Source organism: Microtus ochrogaster, unplaced genomic scaffold, assembly GCF_000317375.1.
Source record: "Microtus ochrogaster isolate Prairie Vole_2 unplaced genomic scaffold, MicOch1.0 UNK16, whole genome shotgun sequence".
NCBI classification, from domain to species: Eukaryota; Metazoa; Chordata; class Mammalia; order Rodentia; family Cricetidae; genus Microtus; species Microtus ochrogaster.
The window spans coordinates 2,606,436-2,622,427 of NW_004949114.1; the positions used below are offsets into that span (position 1 = coordinate 2,606,436).

The following is a 15,992-nucleotide window of genomic DNA, read 5'->3' on the forward strand; positions in this document are numbered from 1 at the left end:
CTGTAGACCAGGCTGGTCTCGAACTCACAGAGATCCGCCTGCCTCTGCCTCCCAAGTGCTGGGATTAAAGGCATGCGCCACCATCGCCCGGCCTTAGAATTTTGTTTGTTTGAGACAGTTTCTCTGTGTGCTGTCCTGGAGCTCACTTTGTGGAACAGATGGCCAGGAAACCAAAGAGATCCTGCCTCTGCCTCCTAAGCACTGGGATTAAAGGTGTGCACCAACAGTGCTTAGCTGTTAGTTATAACTAAAAAAGATTTTAAGTTGCTGATTAGTGTGGTGTCGAATCTGTTTAATAGCGCATGGGATGCAAAAACTGGTTTACACAGTTCCAGGACAGCCAGAGCGCTAGAGTGAGCCATGTCTCAAAACAAACCAAAAACCACCTTTTGTTTATGTTTCTGTTGAGTGACTTCAGAGGGGTTGGAGAGCTGCTCTTCCAGAGGTCCTGAATTCAATTCCCGGCACCCACACGGTGGCTCCCAACCATCTATAGTAGGATCTGATGCCCTCTTCTGGTGGGCAGGTGTACATGCAGAGCATTCAGACAAAATATAAATACATAAAATTTAAAAAATGACTTCAGAGGGCTGGAGAGATGGCTTAGAGGTTAAGAACAACCACATAATGGCTCAATAACCATCTGTAATGAGATCTGGTGCCCTCTTCTGGCGTAGAGGTGTACGTGCAGACAGAACACTGTATACATAATAAATAAAGATTTGGGCTATAGTGAGCATATTAAAGTAAACGTGTACAACAGCATAAAAAGATGAGACAGTTACTTTGCTCTTTTGACTTTGTGGCTTATTCTTTATTTGTAGTCATCCCAAACCTGAAGGCCTGGCTGCTGCTAAGAAGCTCTGTGAGAATCTTTTACAAACAGTGAGTTTGTGTGTGTGGCTGGGATTGAAATCACAGTACCATGTGTAGAGTTGTGGAGTCTAGTGCTGACCTGTAACTATAAACCAGTACACTGACCCTCCTAGACATGGTCTTTACAAACTAAATTAGGATAGCTTATAGTTGCATTAACTTCCAATTAAGCTAAATTAAAATTTAACTGTAAACCGGGCCGTGGTGTCACACGCCTTTAATCCCTAATCCCTGCACAGTGGCAGTGGCAGAGGCAGGTGGAACTCAGTAAATTCAAGGTCAGCCTGGTCTACGAAGAGAGATCCAGGGCAAGTAAGGCTGTTACAGAGAAACTCTGTCTCAGAAAACCAAAATCAACAACAGAAAGCCCTACACCTTAATTTTTATTAATCTGGAAGTTACATGAAGGCACGTTTCCTGGTTTAAAAAAGAAAAAAAAGGTGTGCACCACACACCTGGCTACTTGGAAATTTGTAATTTCTCTAATTCTGTGGCATGCTGGATGATTTTGTGCCCCAGAATTGGGTAGTTTCTGTATTTAGGATTATGTATCCTGCTGATGTACGGAACTTTGCTTATTAGTCCCCTTAATTCACATTTTTATTTTTGTTTATTTATTCAGTTTGGTTTTTTGAGACAGGGTTTCCCTGTGTAACAGTCATAACTGTCCTGGAACTAGCTCTTGTAGACCTGTCTGGCCTCAAACTCACAGTGATTTGCCTCCCGACTGCTGGGATTAAAGGTCTGCGCCACCATCGCCTGGCTTAATTCACATTTAAATCAGAGCACGGGGGAAATACTTCAATTCATGATGGCTTTAGTTTAATATATAATCATACACCTATAAATATGGCATCATTTGGAACTGGTCTCTATTAACTTCATTTTTCCCCACTTTTCCAGGTTCATGCTGAATATTCTAGATTTGTGAATCAAATTAATACTGCTGTCCCTTTACCGGGTATGTATGGCATAAAGTGGTAAAATATTTTGTTAATGATAGTTATGGTTAGGTGTGATTTTGAGGTTATACTAGTTGTGCCAGGGCATTGGTGGTGGTCCCTTCAACTTAGGGTAATTTAGAAAGCCATTCATGCCTTGATGTTTGTCTTCCTGCTGTGTAGTAGTCAGGTGAAATGTTTCATTCGCTGCAGCTGATTAAAGACTTTTTTTCTTCCCCTCAGGCTATACACAACCCTCTGCTATAAGTAGTATCCCTCCTCAACCACCATATTATCCATCCAATGGCTATCAGTCTGGTTACCCTGTTGTTCCCCCTCCTCAGCAGCCAGTTCAGCCTCCCTATGGAGTACCAAGTATAGTGCCACCAGCTGTTTCTCTGGCACCTGGAGTCTTGCCAGCATTACCCACTGGAGTCCCACCTGTGCCAACACAATATCCGATAACACAAGTGCAACCTCCAGCTAGCACTGGACAGGTAGGATGCCAGCATATGCAGTATGCTGTTGTTGAACTTAGGAGAAACTGGGGAACGGTTCTTTCTAGAAGTCTGTCCTGTTCTTTATTTTGTCCTGTTGTCTTTTGTGTCCCCACAACAACTTACTGAGGACCTGGGATAATACGTGTGTGTGCCATTCTTAGTTTCTAGTTTTCAATTAGCTTCATGGGTCTTGCCCCCAAATAGATGTTTCAAGTGGGAGTCATTGGTAGACTTTTTTTTCTAAAGCAAATAACGGGTGTTTTAGATTGTGCTTGTTGGTGTGCGAGTGTGCGAAAGCTGTAGAAAACACCTATTGAATGTGACTTTTTTTTTTTTTTTTTTTTTTTTTGGCTTTTAGAGACAAGGTTTCTCTGTAACTTTGGAGCCTGTCCTGGAACTAGCTCTGTAGACCAGGTTGGCCTTGAACTGATAAAGATCCACCTGCCTCTGCCTCCCAAGTGCTGGGATTAAAGGCATGCACTACCACGTGACTTCATTCTTTAATTATGATATGAGTGGACAGGTCAGAGTTAGTTCCTAGCTTTCAGCTTCATGATCTCAAGGGCTAAGAGCACTTGGGAGGCATAGGCAGATGGATTTCTTCAAATTCCAGGCCAGCAAGGTCTACACAGTGAAACCCTGTCTCCAAAAAAAGGGGGTGGTGGCAAATCCAGGTTTTGTTTTAAATGTTTATGATTTCAGTGTTGGGAGAGAGAAGGTCAATCCTAGGTCCCTCTGGCCAACTTAGTTTACTTGCGGAGTTTCTGGTCAGCAAAAGACTGTCCAAAAACAAAAGAGGTGGAGGCTCGGGAGATGCCTCAGTTCTTGCCGAGGACCCACACTAGGCAGATCACAACTACCTGTGATTCCAGTTCCAGGAGGATTTTCACTCTTCCTACCTTGTATGTATGTGTCTTGAGGGATGGATCTCTCTGTGAGATCAGGTGCCTTTAGAGGCTTTTTGAGTGCCTCTCACTATGTAGCTCTGACTCTGTAGACCAGACTGATTAAAGGCATAAGTCGCCACCCACATCTGTAGAATGCACAGCTTACAGCAAGCACTCTGGAATTGTTAAACAAGGAGGCTTTCCTGGTGGACGGAAGAGAGGTGCACGTTGCCAGTTTTCCCTCCAGAAGGCTGTGAGTGATACCTCGTGATTTTTTTTGCTTTTTGTTTGTTCGTTGGTTTGGTTTTTCGAGACAGGGTTTCTTTGTAGCTTTGGAGGCTGTCCTGGAACTAGCTCGTGTAGAGCAGGCTGGCCTCGAACTCACAGAGATTCACCTGTCTCTACCTCCTGAGTGCTGAGGGTTTTTTTCTTTTTTTTGGATTTTCGAGACAGGGTTTCTCCGTAGCTTTTGGTTCCTGTCCTAGAACTAGCTCTTGTAGACTAGGCTGGCCTTGAACTCACAGAGATCCGCCTGCCTCTGCCTCCCGAGTGCTGGGATTAAAGGCGTACCCCACCGTCGCCCAGCTCTGAGTGCTGAGTTTTTGCTATTCTAGAGAGCCAAGCTTTTGAATCCACCCCAAATCCTGGACAATCCTCTCAGTCAACAGAACTCATTTTATGCTTAGTCCACATCCTTCCTCCCACGTCGGTTATCCTGAACACTGTTTTTGGTCACTGAAACCCAAAGCTTTGTTGTCATCTGGAAACTTTCCCAAAGTTTCATTGTGTTTAAATGTGTTACTTGTTGTAACAGTTAAAGATAATTAAAGCATGCAAGTCTATGGTCAGTGACCTTAAAAATGATCAAAATTTTCAATGTGCTCAAAACTATCCCTAATGGTCATGCTAAATACAAATGTAATTCACTTATTAGTGCAAGCTTTATTATAAATAAGTAACTAAAAACAGCTAGCTTGTTTAAAATCGGATATACTTAATATATGATTCTCAGTCTTTAGAGAAACGCTTCATATGACATTTAAAGTGTTTAATGATTAATAAATACAAAGCTTACCGTAGCTTTATTAGTTTAACAGAAGCATTAACAAAATATGAAATTTTACTTTCAGTACTAGTTCATATTTTCGTACAACATAAATAAAAATATAAATACGCTTAATAAAAATATATAAAAATTTAATAATATAAATAGGACTAAAATGCAAGCCTAATTACATGTTTCTCAATTCCCTTGGAGGCCAAAAGGAGTTAAACCAAAAATGCATTCAATATCTATTACATCAGAATGTACTAAATTCAGTAAAAACTGAGACTCTTCTAACAAATTCTTCCTCAGTAAAACGGTTAGGCTTACAGTATCAGCTGGATCTGTATTTTAATGCTTATGTAGTAGAACTTCATTGTTTTCTGCTAGGGTTTTCTGACTATTTCTCTGGTACTTCTAAATATCCTGTCACCTAGTAAAATCTGTTTGAGCTCAAATTAAAATTGTTGTGGCTGTGCAGTTAACCATTGTTAATTTTTGTTTTTAAGTATTTTTAATATTTTATTTTCATGTCCACTGGTGTTTTGCCTGCATGTATGTCTGTGTGAGGATGTTAGATCTTGTAGTTACAGACAGTTGTGAGCTGCCATGTGGATGCTAGAAGTTGAATCTGGGTCCTTTGGAAGAGCAGTTGATACTCTTAACTGCTGAGCCACCTCTCCAGCCCTTGTTTTTATGTTTTATGCTTGCCCTTGATCTGATAAATGATCAGACTCTGGCAAGTATATTAATTAGAGAAGCCTATCCTCTGTTAAAGCCTTTTTAAAATACAATATAAAGGCATTATTTTATTCCAAACTTCTAATGCATAATTAATTAATAATGAGTTGACATCAGCTTGGTATCTGACACTACAGCTATCTGTGTCTGGGACCTTCTCTACTGTCAGGTATGTAGACGTCTGTACTAAAATTATAAAGGCATGCATGATCCCCTCCCTATCTAGTCAGCAATGAAGCACAGCAGCGAAAAATACCATTATGTCATATATATGGCATTATGCATTTTCTTTCTAGGACATATTACAACTAAAAATGATAATGGTCCACTGTACACTAGCTAATAAGTTACAGTTTGTAAAATATTAGTCATAGATGGATGTGGTGGTGCATGCTTTTGATTCTGGTATTAGGGAAGCAGAGGCAGGTGGATCTCTGAATTTGAGGCCAGACTGGTCCCTGATTTTATTACAGAAAGAAATAAGCAAGCTGAGGGATTAACCTGCCCTATTTTTTCTTCTCCAGAAGAAAATGGAGAAAGGGTATGCCTCTGTCATTTCAGATGGTTCCACTGAAACATTAGAGATTTTTCTTCTGCTCTTCTGGCCCTGGCCATCAAAAAGAAGGCAGAGGGCAACGGAACAGTGAAAGTTAACAGAAGGATAGATTGGCCAACTCAGAGGTTAACTGAGGCCTCACACGTAAAGGGAGACCTTGTTGTGTAAAGCGCACAAAGCCCTATGTCACCTAAGAGTCTTTTTCTGGTGAGGCTAGCTACTTTGCCCTGCATATCTCCTACAAGTGCCTCTGAGCATGCAGGTTGAGTAGACTCAGGTCTTGTCATTTACACCAATGACTCTGTTTATGACTGGACCTTAGGGCTGTAACAGACTCGTTTATTCATCTGAAGAAGTGACTGCTTTTAATTTTTACCTGGGATTTGAATCACTTCCCATTTGCATAGGACATCATAATACTTCTATTCCTCCTATTAAAGGCAAAGATGGACTGACATTCTGATGGACTGATGATACCAGAACTACTAATACGGGTTTCTTTTTCAAGCTATTCTCTAGATTTTTCTGATCAATATAATAATGTAACCAATAGGTTATATCCCTGTTGTTGATGGCAAAGTATCACAAATAAAGTCCTCCCACTGTTCTAATAATATTCATTATTATTAGAATATATTCTTATATATAATTAATTCTAATAATATTCATTAATATTAGAATACTGAAGCCTGCTTATAGTATACTCAGCATCAAATGACAAATTTATCTACAGCATCTTAAAACCACTCTGGATTTCCTGCTATTAAAAAATAAAATAATTTTTAGTGGCACATGCCATTAATCCCAGCACTTGGGAGATAGAGGCAGGTGGATCTCCAGGTCCAGAGGCCATCCTGGTCTTCAGAGTGAGTTCCAAAACAGCGAGGACAACACAGAGAGCCTGTCTCAAAAACCAAAATAATAAAATAAAAACAGGGGAGATCTTCTGAGAAAACTCCAAGAAACCAAAAGCCTTGTGAGCTCAGTTTCTTTATAAGCACGGAAATGTTCTTGGGTTATGCTCTCATTCTCTCCCCAGGTGTAGTGGGTATAAGGTTACTTTAGATTATTTACTAAACTGCCTACTGTTATTTGTTTATATGCCTCCATGGGAAAACATTTTACCACGTGAGACTTGTTGGTCATGTGCAAGCTTGCCTTTTGGATTGTACACTTTGCTCATGTATAAAGTGTCTGAGGTTCTGGATAAAGTTGTCTTCTGCATGAGATTTAGTCTGCTTCATTATCAGATCCATTTTCCCAGGTCCCACTGCCCCCCTAGAGCATTAAAGAGGGGGAGGAGTGGGTTAATAGGAATTAGTGCAATATTATTTTGCCATTCTAAGCATTGTCTTTATCCTTTATGACCAGTTGTCTGGATAACAGATGGTATATACACATATTTAATCACTTAAATGGGAGATATTTGTTTGGACTATCTAGTCAGTCCAAACACAGTAATACAGATTTTAGCATAATTAAGTACTCCTTTAAAATTTCTGTTAATGGGCTAGGCCATGGTGGCTCCTGCCTTTAATTCCAGTACTCGGGAGGCAGAGGCAGGCAGATCTCTGTGAGTTCTAGGTCAGCCTACTCTGCAAAGCCAGTTCTAGGAAAGGCTCCAAAGCTACTCAGAGAAACCCTGTCCCCAAAAGCAGGAATAAAGAAAAAAAGAAAAAGTAACCTCTGAACAGCCAGGGCTACACAAAGAAATCCAACTGGGAAAAAAAAACAAAAAAAAACAAATGAAGCCTGGGTGGTGGTGGTGCACGCCTTTAATCTTAGCACCTGCAAGGCAGAAATCTCTGAATTTGAGGCCAGCCTGGTCTACAAAGTGAGTTCCAGGCTGCCAGGGCTGATATACAGAAAAACCCTATCTCAAAAAAAAAAACAAAAACAAAAACAAAACTAAAAGAAAAAAAAACAAAACAAAACTCTGGCTTCATTTGACACTTGGCAGTCAAGAAATCTTTTGTATCTGAGAAGGATTTATCTGTTCCTAAAGTCTTTATTTTTTTTTTTAAATATTTATTTATTATATATACACAATATTCTGTCTGTGTATATGCCTGAAGGCCAGAAGAGGGCACCAGATCCCATTACAGATGGTTGTGAGCCACCATGTGGTTGCTGGGAATTGAACTCAGGACCTTTGGAAGAGCAGGCAATGCTCTTAACCTCTGAGCCATCTCTCCAGCCCTATTTTTTTTTTTTTAAAGATTTATTATGTATACAACATTCTGCCTCCGTGTATGCCCGCGCTCCAGAAGAGGGCGCCAGATCTCATTACAGATGGTTGTGAACCACCATGTGGTTGCTGGGAATTGAACTCAGGACCTCTTAACCACTGAACCATATCTCCAGCTCTGTGTGTGTGTGTGTTTAAATCAATGGCTGCCTTTCCAAGTAATGATTGCTTTTGGACAAGGTCTCAGGCAGCTCAGGTTGGCCGCACAGCTAAAGATGGCCTTGAACTCCTACCCCCCCCCCCCCCTTAGGGTTGGTTCGCAGCCACAAAAGTCTTAAAAAGAACAAGAGTCCCTCTCTCATCAGCACTATGCATAGATAACAGTGGACAAATAGAATCTACCTGCTCTGTAGTTTTATCCTTAACCTCACACGGATGGTTTCCCTGCTGGCTGTGATGCTTGGCTGAGACCCCTGCACCCAGTTACCTTTCATTATTTCCTGATGAGTCTGCCCATCTCATTAAGTCCTACTCCAGGACATAGAGCATATTGTTGTGAAAACAAGGTTGTGAAAAGTAAAGTGACAGTTTTGGGGATATGATATGAGGTAAAATCTGAACCTCAGGCCTGTGAAATTGTTGAGTTCAATTTTATCTGTTAGAGTATTTGACCTTGGTTCTAATCTGCACCATCAATAGAATACAATTTTAGGAAAAGATTAGATGTTTAGCTCATCTGTATGTGTTCTCTATAGTCCTCAGTGGTAATGGAAAGACTAAACTGGAGCGTGGGATTGCTAGTGGATCCTACATGTGGCTTCCTCATAGGGGACTTCTTCCAAAATAAGCTACAGTCTTTGTCCATTACCACAGGTAGGTAGGTACCCGTGGGCTGTGAGTACTGAAGGAGAGTGCAGTTTATCTCCATAAAGGACTTCAGTACTTGGTTAGATGGATGATCCAGCAGTTAAAACTTTTTACTGGGCAGTTATGTGGACCTCATTTTGGATTCTAGCATTCAGACATTTCTGCATATACCTGTAGTACCAGATCCCCAGAGGCAGGGACAGGAAGATCCTCTTGACTTCTATCTAGGCCAGAAAGTTGTTTTCAGGCCCAAGGAGATAGCCTTCTTCAAAGGAATAGTTGGAGAGTAAGAGACACAAGATGCCCCCGCTGGCCTCCATTTGTGTACACAGGTGTACACGTGTGCATATATGCTACACAAACACAATTTTAAGACTATTTTACAATTTTGATAAGCCTTGGCTGGCCTGGAACTTGCTATATAGACCAGACCTCAGCACACCAAATAGATTACAGGTGTAGCCGAGAATCACAGCGCCCATTGGCTGTTAGTTTTTGGGAGTGGGAATATCAGATTCCTGAAAGTTAGTGCTTATTCAGATCAACTCTCAACATAATTTATTCATCCAGCATTTCATACTTTGTTCCTCCTTGCTTTCTTTGGTCCTAGAGTCCGATCAGTGCTCCTTTTATTCCTGCTGCTCCTGTCAAAACTGCCTTGCCTGCTGGCCCGCAGCCCCAGCCCCCACTCTCAGCTCAGCCCCAGTCCCAGAAGAGGCGATTTACAGAGGAGCTGCCTGATGAGCGCGAGTCTGGACTGCTTGGATACCAGGTTAAATAAATATCCAATCTTCCTTCCTTTATCTTCCCTTGCTGTGTTTTCCCTTTAAGTAAGAGAATTTGCATCCATAGCAACTGTCTTATGGGATAAAAGTTTTGCTTCTGGAAACAGATTAGGTGAGGATTTTATTCTTGAGGAATTAATTTAAGGCAAGAGTCATTCTCCTTTGCCATTTTTTTGTTTTTGAGGTCAGTGTTAAAACATGGTGTGGAGGGAAGTCTCCTGTCACTGACATTAGGAGTTGTATTAAAATCTCATGCTTTTACTTATTCAGGACAACAGTCTTGAAAGCCACTCATCAAAAGCTATCAATCTTCAAATTTATGATTTTTTTTTTTCCTCGACACAGGATTTCTCTGTGTAACAGCTTTGGCTGTCTTGCTTTGTAGACCAGACCTTGAACTCACAGAGACTCACCTTCTCTGCCTGCTGGTGCTGGGATTAAGGTGCTGCCCAGCACATTTGCACATTTGTATGGAGGTCAGAGGACTACCTGAAGGAGTCTGTTTTCTCTATCCATGGTTTTAACTTAACCTGTGGCTTTCAATTTGCTGTTCTCTTTGCCCCCCCCCTTTTTTTTTAAAAGGGCTGGAGAGATGGCTCAGAGGTTAAGAGCACTTGTTGTTCTTCCAGAGGTCCTGAGTTCAATTCCCAGTATCCACATGGTGGCTCACAACCATCTGTAGTGAGATTTTGTGCTCTCTTATTGCGTGCAGGCAAACATAATAAATCTCTAAAAAATTAAAAAAAAAAAAAAAAGGACGGTTTCTCTTAGCTCTACCTTATTCTCCCACTCCAGGAAGAACATGTCAGAAGTGGAGCAATAGCGCATTATGAGCATAGTCACTGGCAAGATGATTTAGAGGAGCTATAGTTCAGTGGTAGAGCAGGCAGCATATGCTCAAGGCCCTGGGTTAATCCCCAGTGCCAGGAAAGATGAGAATAGTTTTGTTGTTGTTTCAGCAGAAGAGACACATTTATTTATTTATTTATTTGTTTGTTTGTTTGTAGTTAATGTTACCAGGTATCCAGAAGCCATTGTATTTAAAACGGTTGCTTATATAACGAATTACACTTTCCCCATGACTAAGTTCTACAGAAACAGGAACCCCTACTTGACTATTTATTCTCACAAATCCCAAAGAACGTGTAATGCCATTTAATTGGTGGCAGTTATCAGAAAGATGAGGCACTTGACAGTTACATTAAGGAGCTAAAGTCAATGCAGCAGTTGTAGATTTGCTAATGCTACTGTATTTTTCTGCTCATAGCATGGACCCATTCATATGACTAATTTAGGTACAGGCTTCTCCAGTCAGAATGAGATAGAAGGCGCAGGATCGAAGCCGGCAAGTTCCTCAGGCAAAGAGCGAGAGAGGGACAGGTAAGTTAATTGGAATGGAACAATTACTTGAATACTAGGTAATATGATGTTTCAGAGGCTTTTGGGTTTCCCATAGACTAGGCAGAAACAGAAGCATTAATACAGTCAAGCCGTTTTTACTAATTGAGAGTGATCGAGTCTGGTACAATGGTGCAAGCAGAAGTCTGAGGCATCTTGGGGTACATGAGACTCTGCCTCAAAAAAAAATAAATAAAAAGGGTAGGAGCTGGAGAGATGGCTTGGGTTAGGAGCACAGGCTACTCAATAAGTGGGTCTGGGTTTAGTTCTCAAGAGAGCCTGCCTGGTAGCTTATAACCATTGGTGGCTTCAGTCCCAGGGATTACACCATCCTTTTCGGGGTTCTGTGGGAACTGTAGGCACATACAGACAACATACTCATACACATAAAAATAAGTACCATTTTGAAAGCAAGAGAAAAAGCCCCATATCGTGGATGGAGGTGTTGGATCAGTGTGTGGCTGAGGATTGAATGCTCGAGTTCTCCTTTCCTTTGGTGACATAGCTTTCAGAAGGGGTACCGAGGAGACACGTGGTCAGTGAAAGAGCCTTGAGTGCTTTGAGCTAGTTTTGACATGGTCTCCCTTTGTAGACATGGTGATAGTTGAAGAGGTGAAGGTAGAGCACGTGGTTATGGTAAAGTCACAGTTCATTAGCGGTCGTAGCATCAGTTGATATTGGTATTTGACTGGGTAATTTAATAGGTTGAATCTCTCTAAAAAAATTTGTCATGCTTTTAACAGGCAGTTGATGCCTCCACCAGCCTTTCCAGTGACTGGAATAAAAACAGAGTCTGATGAAAGGAATGGGTCTGGGGCCTTGGCAGGAAGCCATGGTAAGTTAATTGTAGATGGGGTTGGGAGTGACCAAGCAGGGCGGTCGGTCATAGCGCTAGTTTTCTAACCTGGTGGCCATTCATCCAGATTTAACCTACCTTTATGATTTACTGGCTAATGACATATATATTTAAGTTAATAACCTAATAGGACAGTATATAGCTTTTTATTTTTAACTACTCTGTGTCAGAAATAAGAGTTGTTTGCTTTATATATTTATATGTATTATCAGTGGCGTTAAAATCCTATGAAATACAGTGATTGTTGCTCATGATGTCTGACTGGAGGTCATCTAATTAGATTTAAGAAAAATTAATTTGCCTTTGTCGGGAGCTGAGCCCATCATGTAGCAGCATCCCAGAACCCTTCGTCTTGTACGTGGGGTCATTTGTATCGCTTACCTCCAGTTGATAAAAATGATCAGAATAAAAAAATAGTTTCTTCTTTTCTTCTTTTCTTTTAGCTCTTTGAGAGGTGAGATGTTAGTCCTCAAAGACTCGCTTGCTAACTTCCCTTTTTTTCTTTCTTTTTTTTTCTTTTTTTCTTTTTTTTTCTTTCTCTGTTTTCTTACATGGTTCTGGTGGATTCTCATTTGCTGGTGCTGGCTGTTTTTCGTGTGATCATCAACGTTTTGGGGTGACCATTGACCCTGTGACTACAAAATGGTGTCCATCTAACCACCTATAATTAACATCTTTTTTTTTTTAATTAACGAATTTATGGTATTTTTTTTCTTGGTGGGGAATGGGGTTGGGTTGTTCTCTCTTCTAGATTATCCAGCCAAGAAGATGAAAACGACCGAGAAGGGACTTGGCTTAGTAGCTTATGCCGCAGACTCCTCTGATGAAGAGGAGGAACATGGAGTCCATAAAAATGCAAGTAGCTTTCCACAGGGCTGGAGTCTGGGCTATCAGTACCCTGCATCACAGCCAAGAGCCAAGCAGCAGATGCCCTTCTGGATGGCCCCGTAAGACGTAGTGGGCAGGCCTTTGATGCTCGGCGACTCTCCTTAGCAATAATGCATGCACTTGATTAAACAAGACTCTGGGACCTGTTTTGAGGGCCATCTTGGACCTTGAAGATGTTAGGGACGCAGTGTTCCTGTCATAAAGGGATGCCATCCTTTTTAAAAACCCTATTTCTGCAGTGGCATAACATGTGACAAAGTTCACTTAGAATTTTAACAGTTGATGAAGTGTGCAGATCAGGACTGCGCCATTGCCACATGTGTTTGACCTGGTCTAGCCTTTTCCAAATTAATAGCCTCAACTCTGTTGTAAAGAAAGTTTTATTTGTATTTTACTACTATTGGGTCAGTTTTGATAACTGGTTACAAACAAAGCCTTACTATTTATTAGTGGGAAATGGTTTTAAGACCCTTCCTTCCAGTACTTACATTTAATTCTAAGAGCTCCTTGTCCCCCTTTCCATTTGGATTCCTTGTGTTTGGGAAATGCTGTTGTACTCATTTAAAATGGTCAGATATAGCTGGATCTTGACTAGGAGAATGAAGTTATTTCTGCTTTGTTTCTTCCCTGGGATGATCCAGAGTTGGCGTCTTTTGCCACGCTTGTTTCAGGCAGCCATTGCTCTTGTTACTGCCCAGGTCCTGAACTTCTTGTTTCCAGCTGAGTCAAAGAAAATGTGACTAAAAAGCTGGTCAGAGCTGGTCAGAACTCACCACTGAAGGAAACACAGTTGTCTGTCTCTCTGAACTGGTTGCGGCCGAAGAAAGAGGGGACGACACCCATAGGATGGTGGCTCCGGCTGGAATCGCAGCGTCTCCTCTTTTCTTGGCATGGCAGGTTTTGCCAAACGAACTTTTTTGTATCAAATATTGACGTATGGAAGTGAAGGAATTGGTGGTGGCTGAGCCAAGAGTGTTTGAGATACTGTCATTTTTGCACATTTTTGAATACTTTGGAGACTGGCTTTGTACAAACTTATTCTCTGGTTTCCTCTATGTTGTAAATAATTAGACCATAATTTCATTATAAATAAATGTATAAATAATCTGCTTGTCAGTTCTTTTTCTTCTGTGGCCTATTCATACACTATTACAATAAACTTTTTTAAAATTTATTTTAACTTTATTTTATGTGCATTGGTGTAGAGGTGTCAGCTTCCAGGGAGCTGAAGCTACAGGCAGTTGTGAGCTGCCATGTGGGTGCTGAGAATTGAACCCAGGTCCTGGAAGAACAGCCAGTGCTCTTAACCGTTGAGCCATCTCTCCAGCCCTGCAATAAACTTTTTAAAGTAATTTATTCATCTCTATTATTTTTCTTATGTGTGTTGTTTTACCTGCATATATAATTCTGTGTGAAGACATTGGATTCCCTGGAGCTAGTTACAGATAATTATGAGCTGTCGTGTGGTTGCTGGGAATTGGACCCAGGTCTTTTGGAAGAGCAGCGAATACTCTTAACCTTTGAGCCATCTCTCCAGTCCCTCAATAAATTCTTTATTCATAGCGTAATACAGTTATTTCCCTACCCAAGAAAAACTTAACAGGCTCTAATATTTGCATATGCTCCTTGACTTTATAAAGTCAAAATGAAATATTAAAAGATTTTTAAGTTTTGTGTTTCCTATTTTCTAACTTTTCCTTCAATTAATTTGTTTTTATTTTTGAGGTGGGTTCACTGTGTGTGCTTCTGGCCCCCAAGGAGAGCTGCATCTGTATTGCATGTGTCCTAATTGGTCTTATTACTAAAAACCCAGAGTTAGATACTGGGGCAAGTGTTGAAAGATCAGAGAAAGGAACGAGCTAAGGCACCCTTTATTTTGCTAAATCCTCAGCCAAAAAATGGCCTAAATACTGTCCCCTCCTCTTTCCACTCTGCCCAGCCATATCACTTCCTGTTTGTACAGACCATGCAAGCTCTTTGTTAGAACACAAACAAGATAACACCACACACACACATACATATATCTTGCAAATACATCTATAGAAAAATAAGTAGATCAGCCAGGCAGTGGTGGCGCACGCTTTTAATCCCAGCACTCGGGAGACAGGCAGGTGGCTCTCTGTGAGTTCGAGGCCAGCCTGGTCTACAAGAGCTAGTTCCAGGACAGCTAGGGCTGTTAAACAGAGGAAACCCTGTCTTGAAAAACCAAAAAATAAAATATAAATAGATCTTAAAAATGGTAATTTTCAGTTCTTTCCTAACGCAGTGGTCCGGGGATCACACTTGGCACCTTGCTGGCCTTGTCTTTTGGGGTGAGGGGTTGAGTCAGCAGCCCTGGCTGACTTGGAACTCTAAAACAGACTATCCTTTTCCAGAGAGCTGGGATTAAAGATGGCCATTACACTTGGGCTTCTTCCTGTTTTGTGTTTTTTTTTTTGTTTGTTTATTTTAACTTTTGGTTTTTGGAGATAGGGTTTTTCTGTTTAGCCCCGGCTGTCCTGGAACTCAGTCTGTAGTCCAGTCTGGCCTTGCACTAACGGAGAACCATCTGCTGCTGCGTTCTGGGATTAAAGACATGTATGGCCACCACCTGGCTCTACCTGGTTGTTTTGTTTTAATATTTATTTATTATGTATATAATATTCTTTCTACATGTATGCCTACAGGCCAGAAGAGGGCACCGGACCTCATTACAGATGGTTGTGAGCCACCATGTGGTTGCATCTCTCCAGCCCCTCTACCTGGTTTTTAACATGTCACTGTGTAGTTCAGGGTAGTTACAGCTACTGCCCAGCCAAAAGACATTTGAATGTTTCTCTCTCTTCTCTCTCTGTCTCTCTCTCTTTCTCTGTCTCTTATACAGGATAGCTCTGGCTTGTACTGGAACGTACTTTATGCCGAGCTGGCCTTAAACTCAGATCCACCTGCTTCCTTCCTAGTGCTGGGATTAAAAATACTTGCCACCACTTCTTAGCTTTTTGTTGTTTTAAAGATTTATGTGCATTGAGGTTTTGCCTGCATGTATGGTCTGTGTGAAGATGTCAAATCACTTGGAACTGGATTACAGGTGTTTGTGAACTTCCATGTGTGTGCTGGGAATTGAGCCCAGGTCCTTTAGAAGAGCAGCCAGTGCTCTTAATCACGGAACCATCTCCAGCCCCTATTTTATTTTCTGTTTTGTCCTTTTGGCATTTGAACCCACAACTTTGTCCATGCTAGGTAAAATTCTGCCATTGAGGTACATCCCAGTCCTTCCCCACTTTGGGTTTTTTGGAGATTAGGGGTCTCATTATTTAGCACTGGCTGCGCTGAAGCTCTGATGTGTAAACCAGACAGACTTGAAGAACACCTTCTGCCTCCGTTTCTAAAATGTTGGTTTTCTAGGCATGTCTGGCTAGCTAGCATTTGGAAAAATAAAATGTAGGCAGAGACTATTCATTTCCAGGCCTCCCATCCCCAAAGTA

The 15,992-nt window shown here is 41.2% G+C and overlaps 1 protein-coding gene across 1 annotated transcript in view; it reads left to right on the top strand.

Annotated features, from left to right (window-relative positions):
* LOC101987829 (KH homology domain-containing protein 4) overlaps window positions 1–13,634 on the top strand; it is a 15,320-nt gene extending 1,686 nt beyond the window's left edge. Inside the window, exons 2-8 of the mRNA XM_005367120.3 lie at window positions 825–885; window positions 1,780–1,837; window positions 2,061–2,314; window positions 9,212–9,373; window positions 10,654–10,766; window positions 11,528–11,619; window positions 12,392–13,634. Coding sequence (XP_005367177.1) covers window positions 825–885; window positions 1,780–1,837; window positions 2,061–2,314; window positions 9,212–9,373; window positions 10,654–10,766; window positions 11,528–11,619; window positions 12,392–12,591 — 940 coding nt within the window. The 3' untranslated portion in view covers window positions 12,592–13,634. The remainder of the gene's footprint in view (window positions 1–824; window positions 886–1,779; window positions 1,838–2,060; window positions 2,315–9,211; window positions 9,374–10,653; window positions 10,767–11,527; window positions 11,620–12,391) is intronic.
* Window positions 13,635–15,992: the final 2,358 nt, after the last annotated feature.